The 21,144-nt window shown below is 44.3% G+C and overlaps 2 protein-coding genes across 4 annotated transcripts; both read left to right on the forward strand.

Annotated features, from left to right (window-relative positions):
- Positions 1–1,194: 1,194 nt before the first annotated feature.
- On the forward strand, positions 1,195–10,982 carry LOC144123197 (uncharacterized). Of its 2 annotated transcripts, none has more exons than XM_077656070.1 (2): positions 1,195–2,777; positions 10,816–10,982. In XM_077656070.1, the coding sequence occupies exons 1-2, from the start codon at positions 1,254–1,256 to the stop codon at positions 10,912–10,914; spliced, it is 1,623 nt and encodes a 540-aa protein (XP_077512196.1). In that variant the 5' UTR covers positions 1,195–1,253; the 3' UTR covers positions 10,915–10,982. The 2 variants fall into 2 exon arrangements, with proteins under 2 accessions (XP_077512196.1, XP_077512197.1); XM_077656071.1 differs by lacking the exon at positions 10,816–10,982 and adding an exon at positions 3,668–3,878.
- A 1,650-nt stretch (positions 10,983–12,632) lies between these two features.
- Positions 12,633–14,674, forward strand: LOC144124776 (uncharacterized). 2 transcript variants are annotated; one of them, XM_077657649.1, is made up of 3 exons: positions 12,633–12,710; positions 12,892–12,969; positions 14,315–14,674. In XM_077657649.1, exons 2-3 carry the CDS (start codon positions 12,921–12,923, stop codon positions 14,596–14,598), a joined length of 333 nt encoding a protein of 110 aa, XP_077513775.1. In that variant the 5' UTR covers positions 12,633–12,710; positions 12,892–12,920; the 3' UTR covers positions 14,599–14,674. The 2 variants fall into 2 exon arrangements, with proteins under 2 accessions (XP_077513775.1, XP_077513776.1); XM_077657650.1 differs by having other exon boundaries at positions 12,649–12,693.
- The last annotated feature ends 6,470 nt before the right edge of the window (positions 14,675–21,144 follow it).

Consider the following 21,144-nt stretch of genomic DNA (forward strand, 5'->3'; position numbering starts at 1 on the left):
AAGGTATAAATTTACATTTATCATACTTCCAGAGGCCTCGCCCGGTTATACAGTATCGTTATGATTTAAGCGTCTAAACTTAACCAAATGCTCTTTCTAAAAACAATGAAAGGAATATTTACGCATTATTCATGTTTTTCTTAGCTTATGTTGTGATGTGTTCTGTATTTCAGTGTTAACTAAAAAGCATTCTCGACTATCATTTCCCAAAAACACTCCTTTTAGTTCTTTGAGGCAGAGCATTTTCCTTGTCTTTTTATCGCCTAAGTTTATCTGTCAGAAGTAACGAGAATAAGAAAATCAGCCTTTAACCTTTCTGATATTTCATGTCACACCAGTTATTTTAAATAATAAAGTTGTGTAATGTGCATCACCTCGAAATATTGATGCTATAAGGCATTTTATGCACACAGTTAGAAAGCACAGGTAGTGCAATATTTCCGCAGTTCTTCTGCAGATTGGCATCTAGTCGTGCTATGGAAATGAAAATGATAGGTATAAATTTCAGACACAGGCAGAGGGCTGAGTTCTTCAGCGAACAAACGGGGATAATGTCATCATAGCTGCAATCTAGAGGAAGAAATGAACTTGAAAAGAGCCTGTATTGCGAAGACAGTATAACCGATTGTATCGGAGTATATGGGTGTCAGACTCGATATTAAAAGAAGGCAAGCGTTACACATGGCGGGAGAAAGTTAGATGGGCGTATAAGGCTAAGTTTCGGGGAGACAGGGTGTGCGCAGGGGGCTCCGGGCAGGGTAAAGTGGAGAGATATGGGAGATGCATTTTTCCAGCAGTGTGCGTAGTCAGCCTGATGTTCAGGGTGAACATTTTGTCTCCTTTTCCTCCTCCTCACTGCTTGTGAGGCTTTAAATAATTCTCACTTACATTCTTGAGCACGAATAAATCTTTCATTTGTCACATTATTTATTGGATTATATTGAACACACACGCCAAATAATAACAAAAAAACAATATCTGACGTTTATTTTTGTCTTATCTTGTAATGATATCAGACAAACTGAATGCACGACGAGAGCTATTTTTTTTATCAAGTTTTGTTTTCGCTGAATTTTTTAATATGGAAACAGAAAATATTTTAAGGCCTTCAAATTTGCGTTACGTCCACGCATGAAGGTTTAAGATCTCTTAAGAGGAGGAAACGAAGCGAAAGAAAATAAAGGGGAGGTTAAAGAAGAGAAAGTTTGTTTGCTGTGTAAAGTGCTCGGTGTGCGTTTGCCTTCAAAATTGCCATGTGGCGTAATACATCGCTGAGTGAGTCCTCAAAGAAAGCCAGCTCGGCGTCGAGGCTGCGCGGGGGCCGCTGTATGGGATGGCACAGCTCCTTGGAACAGCAGAACCCGTGCTCATGGAGCTGCGGCAGTGCGGGCCAGATAAGTGTTTCCAGACCGGCAGTGTCAACCCCAGCCCCACCGTCGCCAGTGGTTAGCTACAGACAAGCACCGCAGGGGTCCGCTACGTCCGGTCTTTCAAATACCAGCGTCACCGATAGACGCCACGACAGATCCGGACGGCAGAGTTCACCACAGAACGTCGTAAGTCAAAGAAGGATGAAAAAAGTTCGGTCTGTATGCTTCCCAATGCCCGGATGCGTGCCATTATACCGGTCACCTTCTTTGTCTTCTGACATCGATGCCTGGAGCCAGTCTCACATGGTGGTAGACGATGGTACCGGCTTGCAGAATGGAGGAGGCGCGCTTTTACCTAGTTTCAGCGGGCATGACGCGTGGTCCCGAGAAATACAAGCGTTGAAACAGCAAAATTTACAGGATTCCAGGTCATCGACTGGCTCCAGCGGAATGTATAGCAGCTCCCAGGCTACTTCAATTGGTATCATGTCAATCAATATTGAGCCTCCTCATATCAAATCACCAGAGCCAATGAACTCATTAAGCAGACCCCTTGAATTCAAGCCTTTCCCAGAGAGCACGTTAAAACTCATCGACTCTAATGCACTTCAGTCTGTGTCTTCAGCGCGCGCATTGCGCTCTTCTGACAGGTGTCTGACGAAGCAACCGTCTTTGACGTCGCCCGAACGATTTTTGCTGCAACCAAGCCAAAACAGCGCGTCTGTTACCAAATTAGGCTCCGGCTCCATTCTCTCAAGGTCATTCACCCATTTGTCGCCCCACCCTTTTCAGTCCCTGCGTCAGGACACACCGGTGGATACCAGAAAAGTACCGTCAGACTTAGCGCGACGATTGTCTCCGATAAGCGTAGAACAAAGCGACAAGAAGAGATCGCACTCGAAACTAGCATACACGACCTCCCGGGAAATTCAGCCGTCGGGCTTTACTTCCCTGACATCGCAGTCTCTCCTGCAACAGCAAGGGAAAAATCGGAGAGAGACGCTACCACAGTTAACGCCCCCTTCGCCAATTACATCACCAGACTACGCTGCAAAAAGAGCTGGCTCTTTGCAATCAATGACTTCTCCGAGGCAGATTGAAGTTTCCGGCATGAAAAGCTCTATAACTGGAATGACAGCGTCACCATCTTGTGACAAGACGGTTTCATCAGCAAGCCCGAAGTGCAGCACAGTTGCAGCCAAGAGTACTACACCCATGCAAATTGGACGGAACCTATCGACTAGAGCCATCAATGTCAGCAGGAAGAAGCAGGGAAGTACCCAGGCTTTGAAGCAGCATTCGTCTTCTCTTACGGTTCTCGAGATACATCCTTCCGAGGCAAGCACAATGACGATGCGCCGGTCTCATTCTGAGCAAATCGATCCGACAGAGACCATCGTACCAAAAGTGAGTGTTTTGTTGGAATCTTTCGAACCTTAGCTCCTACCTATATAGCATGCTCACGATCCTCATTTAGGTTTAGCACCTACTAACGTTACACTTCCACATTATTCGACGCCACATTTTTATAGCCTGTTAATTTGCTCAAAAGCTGCCGTCATGATCTTTCATTTTGACACCACAAACATCCGCCTTTCGGCGTGACGTCCTCAACTGAAACAGCCGTGGCCAGCCGCGTAGCCCTCTTCTTCTATGATAGTCATTTTGAGGCCACAGTCTGGTGCTAGAACAACGGAAACTCATTATTAGCGCATGAACAAGGCCATCAAAAGGATTCTATGGGTGCTTAAGGCCTTTTGCTGGTTCTTTTGTAGAATACTTGCGAATGCTCTTACATATTGGAATCATTTTCATTTTTCTCAACCTGAAAAAGGTAGCAAATGAGCTCCTCAGCGTGCAAGACCAAATTTGTCGTCGTGGAGCCTCATACTGTCACTCCTGTAGACCTGAGACTTTGGATTTTATGCCTTGCATCGCGCACACCGATAATGCGCTAATGGACATTTGCCCCCGTTTGCACAGTTATACGCCTATAAGAAAATATCGGTCTGATTGATTTTGCTAATCAACAAATAAAAGTTCACCTGAGATTTATCACAAGCTCTTCACAACGCCCACTCTTTTTGCCCTTCTACTCTAAACTCAAAATTAGAACCTGCCCTCTACAAAAACTTCACAATTTGCGTCCTTTTTCTGAATAATTTCGCGCAAGCAACGCATAAAAGCGATTATCAAAGAAAGCCCAAATCATTATTTCTGTTTTATGTATTACATTTATAGCAGAACATATTTAATTTATGAAACTAACACCTACTCCTGCATGCCATCATTTCCAGGGTTAGCAACTGTGCTCCGAGAACAGCGCCACCGACAAGTGTTCTGAGAAAGGCGAGGTTGCAAGACGACACGCCCCTTCTAATCTGATGCTTTTTCAAGTGCACTGCTTGAAATGTTTCCATTTCTCTCTTCTTGTTACAGTGCGTTCGCGATTATTGGTTTTATGTTAAGGAGCAAAACAAAATAAAGGCATACTGATTGGCGCGTCCACTGGTGGCGTAATTCAAGCCATTTCGAGATAACTACTTTCAATATTTAGTTTCCTTTAAAAAGCACAGTCCCGTTAAATAGAAGCTGGAATAGAGAGAAATAGAGAAAACTTCCATCGAAAAAGAAGATTTTGCAGGAGCTGTGTTGTCGGTACCCGAACCCAGGGTACCGCTGGCGGCAGCTGACTTGCGGGATAGCTGGGCGATCCAGGATTGCTGGTCCAGGTTATCTCTGGTAAGGGCCACCTTCCACTGCTGGCACGTCGAGTATGGCACGTTTAACGTTCGAGGTGGTTTGTCCTGCCACTCGGAAGACTTATACAACGTGGGGGCTTGCTCCGCACAAAGGACAGTAACCTGGGTAGTTTGTGAGACTAACCTTTTTTAATATGTGCAGATTAGGAATTGTGTTCGTATTCTTCCCAATCTATGTCGTTCAGAGAGGATAGTTTGTACGGTGACGAGAAGTGTCTTCTTTCTAGCCGTAAGGGGTTTAGGCTGTCACCGTACTGTCCTATGTTAGGTAGTGATGGGAATTCGCTCAGGTTGTGATAGATCTGGCTAGATTATTCGCTACCTCTTTTCCGTCTAGGCCTTCGTGTTCATATATCCATGTTGTTCTGTGTCGGTGGGAAAGGGCGCTTAAAAGTGGGCTCGCCTTTCCATGAAGTGCGCCAGCGAGATAGCTTCTAGAAGATATTGGTAGTCCTTCCCTTCTTGTTCATGTATCCATGTTATTCTGTGTCAGTGGGAGAGTGTGCTTAAATGTGTGGTGGCCTTTCCATGAGGTGTGCAATCAAAGTAGCTCCTGGGGAGATATTGGTAGTCTGTCACTATATGCGATGGCTTCCCCAGTTGGTCTTCGGTCTTGATGGAGACGGCTACGGCCAGTGATTCCGCTTCCGCAGCGTCCTTGGCATATATCGATTCCCTTAATCCTGGCCTTACGATTCGACCGCAGCAATCATTGACTACTTGGCATAGTGCCCGATATCCACGTTGACCGCTTCAGAGTCTTTAATTAGTTTTATTTCCAATGCTTGCACCACGGCTTTCATTCTATCATTCTACTGCTCGGGGTACTTGTGTTGGGTACTGGGTTTATGAGAATCTTCTCCCTTGAGCGTATCTTGATTTAGGACTTCCTCTCGCTAGCCCTTCGTAGACATGAACATGCTCATGAGGGCGCATCTTCACCTTCACCTCATGAGGGCTTCACTCGGTGACGTGAAGGTGACAGAGGATCGGCGCAGAAAACGGTCCCACCCTATGGAATACCACCTAGACAAACTTGGTGGCGCTGTACAATCTTCCTTTTCTCTCTCCCACTTTTCCTTTTCCTCATATTCCCTAAACTTGGCGAGAAAATATCCCTCTGCCCGCTTTTACATCTGCCACCCGAACCCGGTGGCTCTGTGGACGGCGACGACGATGACCGCGCGAAACATAGAAAGAAGCTATAAGAGCGAACGCTCTTAACGTATGGTCGAATACTGTCGACGGAAGTGGCCTGCACTCCTCGAGTAAGTGCGCCAGCTTCGCTGGAACTCCGAGCACTTGAAGCATCCTACTCTACGCGCCAACCACGCTTTCCTTTCGAAGGGCAGCGAGTACGTGAGACGATCGGGCCTCATCTGGAGACTGAAGGTGAAGTGCCAGTCGTTTATGATTTCGTCCCGCGTTTTCGTTGTTGTTTCTGTTGTTAGTTCTCAGTCCCTCTGTAGCCATATCTTTTGTAGCCCTGCCCGTTACGATCCCCGCTGTATACGAAATGAAGTTCAGTAGAACGCGTGTCGCTCAGTGTGTCCGGTCTCGCCCTTGAACTCTTCGCTTTCCTTTACCTGTAGCGCTTGTGCGCCGTTTCTTTAGGTCGCCTTTCTTTACCACGACGACGCGGCAGCGGAAGACACGCGGGACGGGCAGATTTCTTAGAAAGTCGGTGCGTAGGACGCGTGTCAAGCCACTCAAGGATATGATCGGCAAGCGAGCCTCCGGTTGGTGTCTGATACGTGAACTGCGGTGACGGCTGCTCCGAAGATGCCCGCCCATGCACACTGTCATCTGCGACGCCACATTGGCCCCGCAGTCAGCGTCCGCGGCCGTGCAGTGTTTTTTGGCAATCGGAACTTGCCACTCCGCAGATAATCCCATCGCTCTCGAACTCTTTTTTTGTCCGCGGAGCTCAAATGCTGTAACTCGTCGTGTACTTTTGTACTGCTTCGTAACATTACGTATGCTTATGCACCTTTTTAGTCATTACACTGGCCTTATTAGTTTGTTTATATAAGCTTACTTTGTAATTTGTGTGACCACTTTTACTTCGTTATTTCTCACTCGTTTAAGCTTCACTGCCCTGCCTTTTGGAAGCCACTTTGTAACAGTTAACAGCATAAATTTAGTGTTTTATTGCTACTTTATAGAGGTTTTTTTTGTTGCTGTTCACCAATCTACCGTGTATGCCCCACGCCTTCGGTCAGCGGCTTATAAGGCATCAAACGTGTCGCTGGTGATCAGTCCGAACTTGCCTTCTTCCGCACGTGGAACGTAATATGTTTCTTCGGCCCCTTCAAATTTATGGAATATGCGGCTGTGGGAAAGTCAGTTCATTTAATTAACGGCAATTAATGGCAGCGCCTATTCTACTGGCAGCCAGTAGAATTTCATGGCGTCCTGCGAAGAATTGTACCGCGCTCATCTCGGCACTGTTCTACTCGGCACAATTCGTTTTCGCTGCCGGAAGTACCAGACTGACACAGTTCTTACCAGTGATCGGCCACAGCGTACGGTCATATTCCGATTGATATTTCATGCGGATTTTGTATTCGACTGAGAACTTCGGAGTGGTAAGCAAGATCTGCGCTGGTCGACGCTGCAGGAAAAGGACGCCGTGAACAGTAGTTTGCACCTAGTTAACTCAGCAACATCAGCACATCAATGGCACACGTCGGTTCAAAAGATTCAGTCTGCTTAATCAGTAAAGTCCCTGAAAATTATTACTAACCTCTTGTTGGTTTTTTGTGGAAGTGCCTGATCTTGTCTATTTTAGCGATGTATACATATTGCCCATGTTTTTGTAAGTTACCGTGACTGTGAAATTTACATCGCTTCACCAAGCATTGACTGCCTTGACCAAACTGTGCGACCCACTCCTGTATGATGCTGGAAAGCACGCTTAGAGTAATATTAAATAAATAAATAAAGTCGCGTACTTTCTTCAGTTATCGCTAGCGCTAAAGATATTATTGAATGTTTTTATTTTATTTTTAATGTGTATTGCATGCATTTGTGCACTTATCGTTCTTTTTTTGTGAATTTCATATCGCCGCTAACTCTCCTCTGAAATTCTTTTTAAACGTTCTAGGATACCGCCTTTTTCGAGTGGGAATCCCCATAACAGATGTGAAAAGAGACCTTTAATGGGGATGTCAATTTTGGCCTGCGGACAAGTCGGAGCGCGCCCTTGTAAAGGCAGGCAATACATTTTCAGGCCTTTCTTTGCGGAGGTCATTGTTTCCAGCGCACAATAAGCATCTAAATCTCTTCGCTGTAATGTGGAGGTGTTTCAGCGTTATTAGACAGTTTTAGCTGTGGTTACGAAAGTGCTTGCGCACGCAAAACGCTACGGCCCTGCGTGCGTTACCTTGCCCGCTCAGAAGTATAGCTTTAGCTGGCCGTGCCGTAGCATCCCTCAAGCAAACGCGTAAACAGTAGCACCATCTAGTGACAAGACGTCAAAGAACATCAACGCTCGGTTGAAGAAAATTTCATCCGTGATTACTGATAACTAGGGTGAGTGCATTGCGAGCCTTTTTTTGTTACAAGAAGAAAAACTATGCAAACCGAAGAATTTGTAAGAACTGACTAAAAGCTAGAAAACTGCTTCGCCCGGTTTCCTTGCTACGAAGAAAACACACTGCATTGAGTTAGGCGTAGGAGCTTTAAAATCGCCAAATTATCTGAAAATCAGGGGCTAGTTGCAGTTTATACCGCTACAAGGGTCAATAGTAGGCGAAATAAAAGCGAACCGCTACCATTTGAGCGAGCTATTGCGTCGAAGAATCCAGCGGCGACATGTATTTATTCCGAAGCGGGCGAGCAGAGCGCCGCCATCTTGTCAAAGTTAGCGTACGCAAGCCACGCCAGCGCCCCAACGCAAAGTCCGCTGGCTAGCGTACGCACGCAAGACGCAGGGCTCGCGCTTGCGTTCTGCGCATGCGCACTAACGTCCCCACAAACTCCTTGCGTACGCTAAGCCGTTGCGTACGCACAGATAAAACTGTATATTACGATCGTACAAGAAAGAGTCAGGCGACAAAATGTATCTCGCAAGGAGGCTGTTATATCAGGCTCAATGTACAATACAAAGACGTCTTAGACAAAATGAGCAAACATCTCCGAATGAAACGCTGCTTCAGGCGCTTATCTGCGTTGCAGTAAACTGTATTACGAAACAGTGAACCTACACATGTCGCTCTTACCAAAACATAGGGCTCCGCACAGGACCGCAAACTAGTCCAGAACTGATTTAACTCAAAAATGATGCTGCAGATTCTAAAAGTGTATTCTAAATTGGTTTTAAAATCTGTACATGCAGGCCATTTCCTTATCGCGAAATTTATTTGTCGTTCTTCGCTTATCACTCTTCCATCATGTCCGGAAAGTCAGTGAGAAAACTAAGGGAGGCTCTTTAAATACGTTATCGTCCAGCTTTCCTTTTCAGTACGCCTACGAGGGCACCGGCTGCTTTATTCACTAATTTCAATCGGGAACAAACATCCGAGTGTTTGTAAGCTAGCCCGCCCTCGCTGTTGCACACAATTTCGCTGGAAACACTGGCCGCGGACACTATTTTTGTCATTTGATACTGCTTGCGTCGGAGGTAGTGAAACTGACACTTGCTGTTAACCGACTGGCAGCCATGTCATTTACAGACGTTTCCTGGGCTTACAGATGGACATGTTTTATTGCCAGCCTGTCTTGAATGGACACACCGAGGCACGCAAGTGCCCACTCGTGATGCCTTTCGTCGCAAATTACGGTGCGGACTTTTCCTTCGATTTGTTTTACGTGGCAACGCACGTAAAACGATCGCTTTTTTGCCAATGGCGCGCTTTTAGTCCATCTGGAAAGAAACATCCTCACAATCTGGCAAAATGAGCTTGCAAAAAACATTTTCTTCACATAACTCTGCCTTCCATTATGAATACATGCCTCTGGGAGAAATTTACAGTTGTAGGTTGTAATTCCGTACCATTAATTTAAGGCTATTTTATTACCAATGAAGAAACCCAGTATTTTCAGCCATTTCATTCGTGTTCCAAGTTCCCGTTAGCTTTCATGCTCACTACAGAATTCAAATCCTTTTTGAGAAAACATTTTTTTTCATAGCTTGCATCTGCTGAGAACCGAGGGTAGGGGGGGGGGGGGTGTAACTTGTCAATATACAGAGAATATTGATATTTCTTTAACTAGGGGTCTTCCTGGCACATTTCTTACTTCAACATGCAGAATGCATGGCGAGTAACTTTAGTTTCACTTTCATTAAACAGGCTGTGCATGATTAAATCGCTGTGAATTTTTGACGTAAATATTTTATACGCCTCAACCCATCAAAAATTATGTTATGGAAATGAATGGCAGTCGTTGTAAGGAGCACTGCTTGTTACAGCGGGTTTGGCATGCAGTGCTTGATGCCACCTTGTTGCAGGGGTCTACAAGTGGCTCGTCGATTTTTAGCAGCCATCCTCGTGCGCTGTTGGTGCATCAATCAAGCCAACCTACCGAATTTCTACTTGCGGTCGCATGATTATTCCTCTATTATTATTCAAACGGGGTTGGAGGAGACGCCTCTCTGACACACCATGCTCACTGCGATTGAGTTCAGTTGGAGACAGGGAGTTATAATCTTTAGGTGGAGCGAAGAAGTAGGTAGCTGTCGTGGCAGTTACGTCGTTTTAAGCTTCTTTCCTTGAACACTGATTGACCGAACTCACCTAATAGTCCTTAATTCACCTAAGTGCACCATGTTTTTCTGTTATCTGCAGGCATTTTTCTTATGCCCTGGACAATTTTTGAAGAAAACAGCACAGACCACAATGAGAATGTCTATTCTAGCAACAATAGCATACTTGGCTGGTCGGAATGTCGAGTGGAGGGCGCTCAACAGCTTCAGCCACAAGCAAATATCATGCTGCGTTTTGTTGGTGATTGTGCCTGCGTAATTGGTGCATCTAATGCAAAAAACGCGAAGGCGCACCTTAACTCCGCATTTAACAGGGTATGCAGTTTATAGTAGAATATGGCGGCAAAGGCAACCAACCCTGTCTCGATGTCATGCTGACTAAACACCGAGAGGAGTTGCGGTTTTCTGATATTTGTGATCCATTTTCCTAATGCATCAATTTGTGTAATTAGTTTGTTGCTGTACGACATTTTTTTTGTTAAGCATTATTGATAACCGGATCTATTCGAGTGTGTACTTTGACACATCTTCCTCTGTTATACTCTACCATTTGCTACACAACATTCATCAGGAATAACACAATTTACAGATCAAATTTGCTAACAAGGACTCGAACCTACTCCCGTCGATTACAGACTGTATTCCCCTCGCGAGGCATGAGTCATGGCATCTTTAGTGAAGTGAATCTTACAGTTTCGCCTATTCAGGGCAAACAGTAAAAGACAAGATAACAGAACTACTTTGAGAGCGCATAGAAATGAATCCCCAAATTCTTAATGTGCCGCTTTATTTGGAGACACAAAAGTGGCTGAATAGGAGACATTTAAGGAAACGAATGTACAACTACGTTCTCACCCATATGCAGTCTGGGAAGTAAAAACTTCAGCGAAAGCGTTGCGCGGCTTCTTTGAAAGAGCGGGAGCGAATAACGCAAAAACGTGCGTTCAACACATGGTGTCTTCTATCACACCGACAGGGTTGCGACCCGGCAGAAAAGACCCAAGAAGGTGCACTGGTAGGACCAACGATTTCGCCGATATATTTCTACAACACGAAGCAAACTGTGGAGCGATAAACAAGGACCGGAGCCTGGCCCTGTGTGTTCCTGGAAATAAATTGCGTTAACGCAAAAAAGGTGGGCTAATTGGTACGTATTCCTGGTTAACGAGCGCAAGAAAAGACGAAGAGACGAAGACAACACGCGCTTGTGTCATGTTGTTTCCTCTTCGGCTTCGTCTTGTTGGCGCTCGTTAAACATGAGTATTCCTGGACATGCGACCACATATTTTATATACGAGAAACTTTCATATAACGCCAGTTGAAGCCCTGAACAACACTATGCTTAAATCATGTCAATTCTTTTGGAATAGTCCATACTGCCTACGCGCATAGTATAGCATCAGTGACATGGTAGTGAAGCAATTGCGACGTGCACGTTTGATAAATCCTGGCTGTCCTTCGCTCGTGGTGGCATCTTGATTTAAAATTTCGAGTGCAAAAAAGTGTTTCATTACACAAATACTTAAACTTGATGCCTGTGTATTTCTTGCTACATTTGTGGATCCCTAAGCAGAGTAATGTCTTTCAGACGCTCGGTTTTCTACATGTTCAATGACACTCATTATTTGTGCCTGGCTGTCTTTATAACAATTTGGTTTTCCAATTTGTTAAATTTATTTTAAACTTCTTAATCAGTAAACCACTTTTCGCCTTCTTGTTCGCGGGATTATTCACTGTCCCTTTTCTTCTCACATCAGTTTATGCATGGCAGCGTTTTCTCCACACAAACAGTGCCGCCGTAGCCGTATATGATCTAAGTGATATTTTCGCATTTTCCTGTAGGTTATTCTTTTAAGCTTTTATTTAACGCGAGTTCTCACGTAGTGTAGCGCATATATCTGAATATCTACCGCCTTTTATGTGAATTGTGCGAAAAATAATAGGGAGTATGTATCTCTTTTGATGGCTTTGCTGTTTTAATCCGAAATGGTTTGCCCGCGATCATTTACATTCAACAATTGAATGCAATCTCAATATTTTTTTTTGTAGTACTGACTCCGTAAAAGTCTGTTTCTTTCGCCTTTATCGGCGGCAATGGATAGTACCACTTAGCTTGCCTTACTTCAATTTGCGCAGTCGTTTCGTTCAGAAGCCTTTAAGCAGATACAGAAGAGCACATGGCTGAATATGGACTATTTTTGTGAGAAGAAGTGGTTCCAACACCGCCGCTGTTTTGTTTCTGTCTGGTTATCAGCAAAGAACATTAGGACAAACCTGTCAACAATCAAGTTCTATTTAGGTAGTCCTTTACGATCAGCTTTTCATCATGGCATCCGACCTCCAATGAGACCGTTTCTAATAATTCACTGCAAATGCCTACAAACAACTTTCTCCAGAAGCCATGCACGTTTGACTCGTTTTTAAAAGATGTTCGCTGTGTTTTTTTGTTCTGCTCCGTGAGAGACAGGTCGCACGCTGCGCCTACAATTGGTTCTGGTGGCGAACAGTTGATTAAATCTTCACGTACTTTGGCATCTTCGGGCTTCACCAGCAAGCCGCTTTTTCTGACCGATAATTTCTGACCGCTTTTTCTGACCGAGGTAATTTTTCGGCGCATTTTTTTTTTGTGGAAATACTTAGAAGTTACTAACCAAGGAAGCAAACATGTACTTCTGCTGGGCTGTAGCAGATGGACGCATCCGTGAGAAATGTGACAACAGTCGCCTGCCATTCAAAGAACCGATAGGCGATAAAGCTCGTCGAAAGGATAGTTCCGAGGACGCGAGTTGAGCGCGCCGTTATAAAGGTGTGCGCAAGCACTGCAACCAGTAAAGAGGAAGTCCAACGCCGGTGGGTGAGTGACTAGAGCTGGCAAGTTTGAAAAAATTTTACTCTTCTCAGCTACCATCGCTAAGCTTACTTATATGAGAAAATTTCTCAAACTCAAGAACAGTGCAGTAACTGCACACCTGCTTACCAGCGTCTCCTCAATTAACTGATAAAAATTCTGTTCTGCACAGGAAATTACATTTTGGTCTCTGTCATGTTGCAGGTCATCCATTCAAACTGCAGCACCTGAACATGCGCCGCCTACTCCTGTTGATTGCTTTGTGCGTTGCCTCCTGTGCTGGTGAGCTTGCAACAAATTTCATAGCGCAGCTTATTGAATTTCAAGTGTTTATTTAGCATATTGTAAGAGCCAAATATAATGCAGAGGCATGGTGTCCGGACCTCATGTTCAATTTAAAGTTCCTCGCTTTGCTTCTCACTGCGAAATCATCGAAATATGATTCACATTTCGTGTCAAGGGTATTATATACATTTATTGGTTATTACCATGACCTGGCTTAATCGTTACAGCAATCTGCTAAAACGGGTCTTGTGCACAGCACCTCCAATAGTTCGCAAGAAATAATTAGGACATGCTACACAATTTGCGCGATGCTAGTGGTACCGTGTTAGAATGTTACGCGCCCATTCTACCAATTATTAATGTAATATTACCTCAGCAGTAATTACAACCGCGAAACGTTTCTGCCTATAACCTTTCCTGGAGATGCTCTGGACCGGCGCCGGGCAACGTCTAAAAATATTATTCGTAGAAGGACCCAGAAGTGGAAGAAAAGGCCCTAGTATACCTTACTGCATTCATAATTTGGAAAGCCTTTGTATCCGTATATATTGCACTTTAGATATTTCTTTTAACACATTATCTCACGCATCTCTTACGTCAAAGTGTGATGTTTAACCGTATAAATCTCATGACACTTAGTTTTGTATGCGTCTAGAATTTTTGGCTGCTCACAGATAGTTTTTATCAAATTGCCGTTTAACACTCTGTTTCCAAACTACTATTCAGTTTTTTATCCAAAAACGAACAAGTTCATCTTCTTTATCGGAATTTGTTTTCAGTCAAATACTTGTTCCACGTTGTTGAGGCAGTGAAGACGTCCAGTGGTAGACTTAGACCGCCACTTCTTGATTGTCATTCTGCTTAGTAGTTGCGGCAGTTTGATCAAATTTATCGAAGCTTGCCTCGCTGCAGTCGCTCGTAAATACTAAAAGGTGCAGCGGATGATGACGCATCGTTGACCTCTACATTCTATCGAAAAGCAAAGGCAGTCCAACTTTTGGTTTAGAGCATATTACTCCTGAATTAAATTTCGCTTGCGTTAAGAAGTAGACTTCTATGAACGAGGGTTGGCAGTGAGAAAAGGCGAGAATGCAGCGCTGCTTCTTACTAAATGGAACCTTAAAGAGCAACTGTTTTCACGAGGGCATAGCTGAAGCTTCGAGATGTGCTTAGTAGTTATGCCAGCACCCTTTCTTTAGAGTACACACTTTGAAACGTTAAAGTATTCCTTCGAAGGCTCAATTGCATTTAGCCCTAGATTCAAGGGCGAATATTGTCAAAAATGTCGAATTATCGACATGTTAAGCCGTTTCAGCCTTCCTCTGCGTGTTTCCGTTTCCAGGAGACGAGGTTAAGGATGTGAGAGTGGAGGTTGGCCGTGCACTGGAAGCCATGGGCGAGTGGCTTCAGCACGAGGGCGCCCCAGGCACCGAGGAAGAGCGCGCCGCTCTCAGCGAAGTGCTCCGCCAGATCGAGGAGTTGCGCTCCAGTGGCGTGGATCTAGAACAAGTGGACCCGTACATATGGGACAAGATATCCGGCGTGGCTACAAACATCGCCAAGGGCGTGATCGTATCATTTGTGACCCAGCAGGCCATGGGGCTCATTGTGGGTGCTATGGGTTGATTGCGAAATGCCATGTTTGGGCTCGGGCCTCTTTCATTTCAGATCACATTTCAAAATAAATAATCCTGAACGCTTCTTCGAATTTCTCTTTGAACCAATCACAAGGGACTCCTATGAATACCAGCTGCCATCGAGTGTATTAGTAGAACTGGCACATGTTGTCTGGGTGGGCGCAGACAAAGCGAGAGTTTCATGGCGAGAGATGAAGAGAGATTATGCAGATTATCATTTCGGCTGCCGACAACAAGGCATTGTTCCTTCTGAAGGTACAAAAGGAAATCGTTTGTCAATAGTTTTCAGCCATTGAGTATTTGTTGGTGTTCGTTGTCGAACCTCTAGGGCACGCTGTACTGCCGTAAAAGTGAAGTTTTGAATTTTCAGCCTTCATTATTTATTGCTCCAAAGGTGCCGCAAGTATCCTTCTACTCGACCACAGCAATAAATCACGTATGTTGAAAAGATTTTTACCAAAGACGGAGATGTATCTTCTTCAGTGTTCGGGCCAGCCGCCACAGCAGTGGCCGTCAAGAAAAACGAGATTAAACTTTTGTAACGCGCCGACACAGTGAACATAAAATGATCATATGCTCAAACATTAAGACATAAAATGGGCTTCACTGCCGGCACTTATCCATCAAGTGCTCAAACTTTTAAACATTAAATGGGCTCAAGCACCGGCACTTATCAAATAGTTACATCCCGCACACTAGAAGGTTAGTAAAGTATCTGCGAGCGCAATGTTTAAGCGCTCCAAAGCAGTGCTCCAGCTGTATCCTATTTTTGTTAATTCACAAGTTTTAGGTAAAGCTATTTGAGTACTTGCAGTACGTTTGCGAGCTTCTGTTAGGGCTCAACGCACTTACGCTCTAAGCATGACTATGCCTATAGGGGAGCAAAAAGAAAGGAGTAAACGGTCCTCTATCGTACTTCCTTCTATAAGAGGGAAAGGGAGTTCGGTAGGGGACAGATTACTTTCTTTTTACGCACTTCTGTATGAAATTTATGTTAATCGGGCGTTATCACATCTTACGAATGGGAAAATAGAGACATTTAGAATAGCGTGACACTATCGGTTAGGGCCATAGGGCAATATCAGGGCGCCAGTATGCAGGAACAGGGCAATAACCGGAGAAAGGGCATTATTGGCCTGCGTCAGTGCGCTGGCCCTTCGCTACACCCTTATGCCCCTAACCGAAAGCATCGCCCTATTCTAAAGGTCTGTAATGACGATAGCTTTCATTCTTGTGCTGGAGAATTCTTTGTATCCCTGCCACCGCTGACTGCCGCTACATACCAGCTGGAAATCATTTGCATCCCAGCAGTGCCCCACATCCGCTGTTGTTCTCTTAAATTTCAAGCCTTTACTTTGCGATAACAATTAAGCCGTTGGAGAGATGCTCGAAAATTAAGTGTGTAATGTGGCGTTCACGTAAAATCGGTTTTTCGGTACTTTGTGGCGTATGGTGATTTAAAAGCAATCTAAGAATGTAGACCAACCCCGTAATCTTCAGGATGTTTACCTTGTTAGTATTCGTGTGCAGGCTTTCCTAAACCAGAGTTTCTTTGATAATTTTCGCTGACTTCAAGAGGACGCAAATTCCCTGATGTGAATCCTAAATAAAGTGTTTATTTGAAAAGAAATACACAGTCTTCGACGTCGGTCATAAGTGCGAATAGCGCTTAAAAATCTCAACTCATTGCGGGCGGGTTCGACCCCCTCTCCCTTCGAAAACTGGTTCAAAAACATAAATCGCATGATGTACACAATGCAGTAGAGAGATGGTGGAGTGAGGAGCTTTGCAGAACTGAACTAAACTAAAAGAAGAAAAGCGAGCCTGAAAGGAATGTTGGTTGGAAGGTTGTCCGGAACGCTGATTTGAAGCTTTTTTTTTTTTTTTGCGGCAGTGTGCCTGCTGGAATTTCTGCAAGGCGAACGATAAGATTGCAATGTACCGATGAATAAAAAAAGGCGTCAGTATCAGAATGCTATCTAGTACCAGCATGTACAGCATGGTTAATAACTAATATTCTATTGGAGCCTCACCTGCCTCAATGGCTCGGGCGAACTTTCCAAGGTGTTAAGAATATTTGAGGTGCTATAACTGCATATATATTATTAGCATTACCTCCATACCGCTAAGGCTCATGTTCTGGAGAAAATCTGACGCCTGCGTTGTCAGTGCTGTCAACGGAAACGCAGGTGGCCATCCGGCCACCTAGGTCACTTACCCTTGTGACGTCATCACAACTTGCCCACCGTGGCAGGTTGCATATAAATGAGTGATTGCTCGCGAGAGGTTGCTCAGTGATTGCCAGCTGGGTCTCACAAGGCCCACCGGTCGCTGTGTGTGAAACAGCCAGCTGCGGGGGTGTCGTGCATTGCGTAACCCCGCCACGACTGCGCCAGGAGTGGTATGAAGACTCCGTGCGATCTATGAATGTTAAGTATAGAATGGCCAAATCCATATACAAAGGCACATGGGCCGAACTTCGGTGAAATAATGAGCAAAGAGGACCCCAGGTCACGGGGTTATCTAATCGCGTCACTTAAGACGGAGCGTAAGTGTCCCACAAGGTTTCATTATTGCTACTGCTGCTCTGGAAGGCGAAGAGAAATATAAGGAGATAAACAAAAAGTTCTTCAAAAATTAAACGGGTACCCGCAGAAAGTTCTGGGTGTCCGTTTTTTTTCCTTAAAGGTCATTGAGCCTAGTAGTCTTATATAATAAGCTCAAAACTCCACTGCTCACTGTTACTAAATATTTACAAACAATTTTCCAGCAGTACCATCGATCTCGGTCAGCGCCAGCGCTCAAGTGCATCTTGACGTTACAGTCACATGCCAACCTGAATTCACATAATCCTGATGACGTCAGCTTAGCAGGAAAGCACCCGTGTTTCAGTGAACAACCACGTGGTTTCGGTATCACTATAATTGTGGCGAGTGCGCCTAGACATAACTCGATCCAATTAGAAATGCCGATCGGCTGATCGGAGGATGACAAAATTTAAATTCAAAAGTGTTCCTGTCAATCCCGCGACTCAATCTTGCGAGAAAGCTTCTTACGCCTATAGCTACAACTATATCATTTTTTCAGTTGTAAATTTTGTGCCTGTACTGGTTTAAAACCCCTGCTCGGAACATCATTCGGAGTTTAAAGTAAATTTTGAGGACAAGAAAGCATTACACAATTTGCAATCAGTGTGAAGAGCGCTGCACGAATCTGTGGAGTATATGCAGGGTGCTTTTTACTGAGAAAGGTATTCTGTAATGCCGTATCAAACCAGATCGGAAATGTGCCAAGTATGAAAAATCTCGACAAGTGTGCTTCACGACTTCTTTAAATGTAATCGAGCAGCAGAGTGATGAATGGGTGTGGCCTGACTTCTTTGGTGCATCGTCCAGCAAGGCATCTAGAAAAGAGAGCTACTACGGGCTTCGCCATTCGAAGAGGTTCATGATAAACAAAAAAAATATCACGGGTCCATGCCTGCGACCACAACGTGTACTCAGTCGTATGTGATGAGGTGTACGTATGTAAGGCTATTTCACTCATACCACTTTCGAGGAAAATACCAGGTGAGGAATGTGGCGAAATCTCCGTGAATAAATGAATTCTTCGGGCTTTTTTCTAGATATCAGTACGCAAAGCACCACAGCAACTTTGGCGACAGAAAATGGGTGAGACTTCGCTTATGAAGACAGGGCGCCGCCGCTTGACTTGCTTTACGTGTACGATGATAGAAGCAGGATGTCGTCGGGTCACATGAGCAGCCATGCCCTAGGCAGATGGGAGGATACAGGCTGAACTCATTCTCTTGATACGCTCAATAGTATGATATGACCAACGGTAAGCTGCAACCCTTCAGAGAAAGATCCAGCCGAAAACCATTATCAGATTTCCGAAACCACAGCTAACAATAATGACAAAGAAATCAAAGCGTCCTCAAATAAAAAAGCACTTTGAGCAAACATGTCCTTGCTGTCAATTTTGCCATGAGATATCTTATCAATAAAACAACAAAAAACCCTTTTCTTTTCTCGTGAAGACAAATTTTGCTCGAAAAAAGTACTAATAGCCTTAAAGCCGCAAGGAGGGTTTAATTTCTAGGACGAAAAATTTACAACCTTTTTATGACACAAACTTAGAGTTACCTTCGCAAAAACTGCACTTGTTAGTTGTGCAGCCCCTACCAGCTGTGAAAATTTAGTATTCCTCAGTCGCATTCCCCAAGGCCGCGCCCAGACAGGTATCGTATCAGGCGATGGACGGCAGTCGGCGATCTAGCAAATAATCTCGCGATGTGTCTATGCTCCTGCGAATCCAAATGGCATCTTTCCCGTGTGACCAATGCGCATCGAAGCAACAGGACAAGCGATTGTAAAAAGGGTGCTCTGGCAGCGTCCGCTCTAGTTGCACGCGTACACTGTCCCTGTGGGTTCATTTGAGAAGAAAAGCCGGGGATCCCATGAAGCTCGCAAACGCTGCGCGCGAAACATTTCTCATTGGTATCGGTTTGAAAAAAACTTGCATTCAGAGTATCGAGAAGTTCCCAATGTTTCGCTTTTTCGCATTCTCTTTTTCAAAAGACGCGGAGTTGCCTTTTATGATTCATTCGCAGCAGGATAACGTGGTGCTGCCTCCTCACGACATTTTTTAAAAGCTCGAGCATTAAGAAGATTCACATGTGTCTTCATTTTCCACTTCTGAAAGTCACTGGAGCATCTGAGCATGGTCGCCATGGTAGAGGGCGTAAATACTGGTGAAACATACCAAACAGCCCACCCTGTATGAAGAGTGCTCGTGAAGCTCTAGGTCTTTAAAGCGGTTGATAGCACTCGCCGCTAGGGCAGTAGGTTCACCATGGCTTAGAGAGACACATGTTGCGCGACAGGAAAACGGAAGAAATGGGAGCGGAAAAGCGCTACTCTTAGACGTCTGCTATCCTGGGAGCAATGGTGATGGAGCGCGCGCATTCATAAAGTTGTTGCACACTCGGTGAACACATCCTCAATGCTCCAGCATCCCATTCTTGCACATATACACGAGAGAAAATGAGAATAAGTGGATAGAGTTAACTTACATATCATGTTCTGTTTTCATCATTCGTTGTCCCGAATGCGTGCTGCTTTCGTGCACGTGAACCCAGCGTATAAGTGTGTGTGAGTTTTTGTCTATGTGAGTGCTTCTGAGATCAACAAATAAGATATTTTGGTAGTACCGCTTGTCGAGCCCCTTTGACGTTTGTTGCACTTGCCAGGAATTATTTGATGCTGAAAGTGTATATATTTTACTTGCTTGGCATCACTGAATTTTTTATAACCGCGAACTCATGGTTTTCGGTTTTCAATTGCAGTCTGCATGAAGAGCATGCTAGTGTTCTAATTGTCCTTCAATGCAGCGGTTTGTTTCTAAAGCCGCTAGTAAATCACCGTCACTTTACGCCGAGTATGTTGCTATTTATTAGATAGCTACGCAGCTCCACATCACTAGTATTTTTTCACCACTATCGAGCTGTCACCTTCCGCGACACCTTCTTGGTTTCGATGCTAGGTATTTCTGTAACTTTGATAAACGGCATCTGTGAACCACAGAACTGATGGTATTTCGAAGGTTCTTTCTGTAGTGTGCACAAATTCTCATCATTTTTTTTTTTGTGCCAGCGCTGCATCTCTGAGGACCGGAAGTGGCATTGTCCCTGCTGTGTTCGTTTACAGCCAACGCGCTTGTTCTCCATTTCGTAAGAAAAAACTTTTAGAGAAACGAAAAAATATCAACTGCGCTAGTTATCGAGTTCCATCCATTCAAGGCGGAGTGAGTTAGTCAAGCGGAACTAATAACTAAAAAAAAATATCATATATATATATATATATATATATATATATATATATATATATATATATATATATATATATATATATAGACCGTGTTGAATTATTTCCACTTTCGAATATTGATAAATCCGGCAGAACTGACTTGGCTCAACAGAGTAAATTGCTAAGCTATTTGGTTCATAATGCGAAATGGTGGAACCAATGATACCGACGCATGACAAGAACAAGGAGGCACACAGTTGCAAGTCCAGCGGTGTTGTGTGTGTGCCTCCTTGTTCTTGGCTTGCGTCTGTTTCGCTGGTTTCACCACTGCGCAAATGTCTTGGCATGTCGTCTGGATTAAATATTCTTCCACAACCCCTAGCTTATGATATATTAAGTTACACTTTCGAGCAAAAGATATTCTTACATTTTCCGTAGTGATATATTTATCAATACGCTCTAATTCCTCCATCTATGATATCCTGTATTCGAAAAATGCCTCACACACTTCGCCTGCTGCATCACTTGCAAGCTACTGTAGCCGTATTCTGTTAGTAGCATCCATTTATCGAGACCAAGAGAAATCCCTAAATTCAATAAATTCAAGGACGTTCATTACCTCTATTTCGATTTGTCCATCGCGAATTGGAGCTGCGTGATGCCATAAACTCGCTTGCCAGAATAAAAAAAAGATAAATTAAGGAACTTCTACCTATGTTCTTAGTGCC

The sequence above is a fragment of the Amblyomma americanum genome, chromosome 3 (genome assembly GCF_052857255.1).
Source record: "Amblyomma americanum isolate KBUSLIRL-KWMA chromosome 3, ASM5285725v1, whole genome shotgun sequence".
Lineage (NCBI taxonomy): Eukaryota > Metazoa > Arthropoda > Arachnida > Ixodida > Ixodidae > Amblyomma > Amblyomma americanum.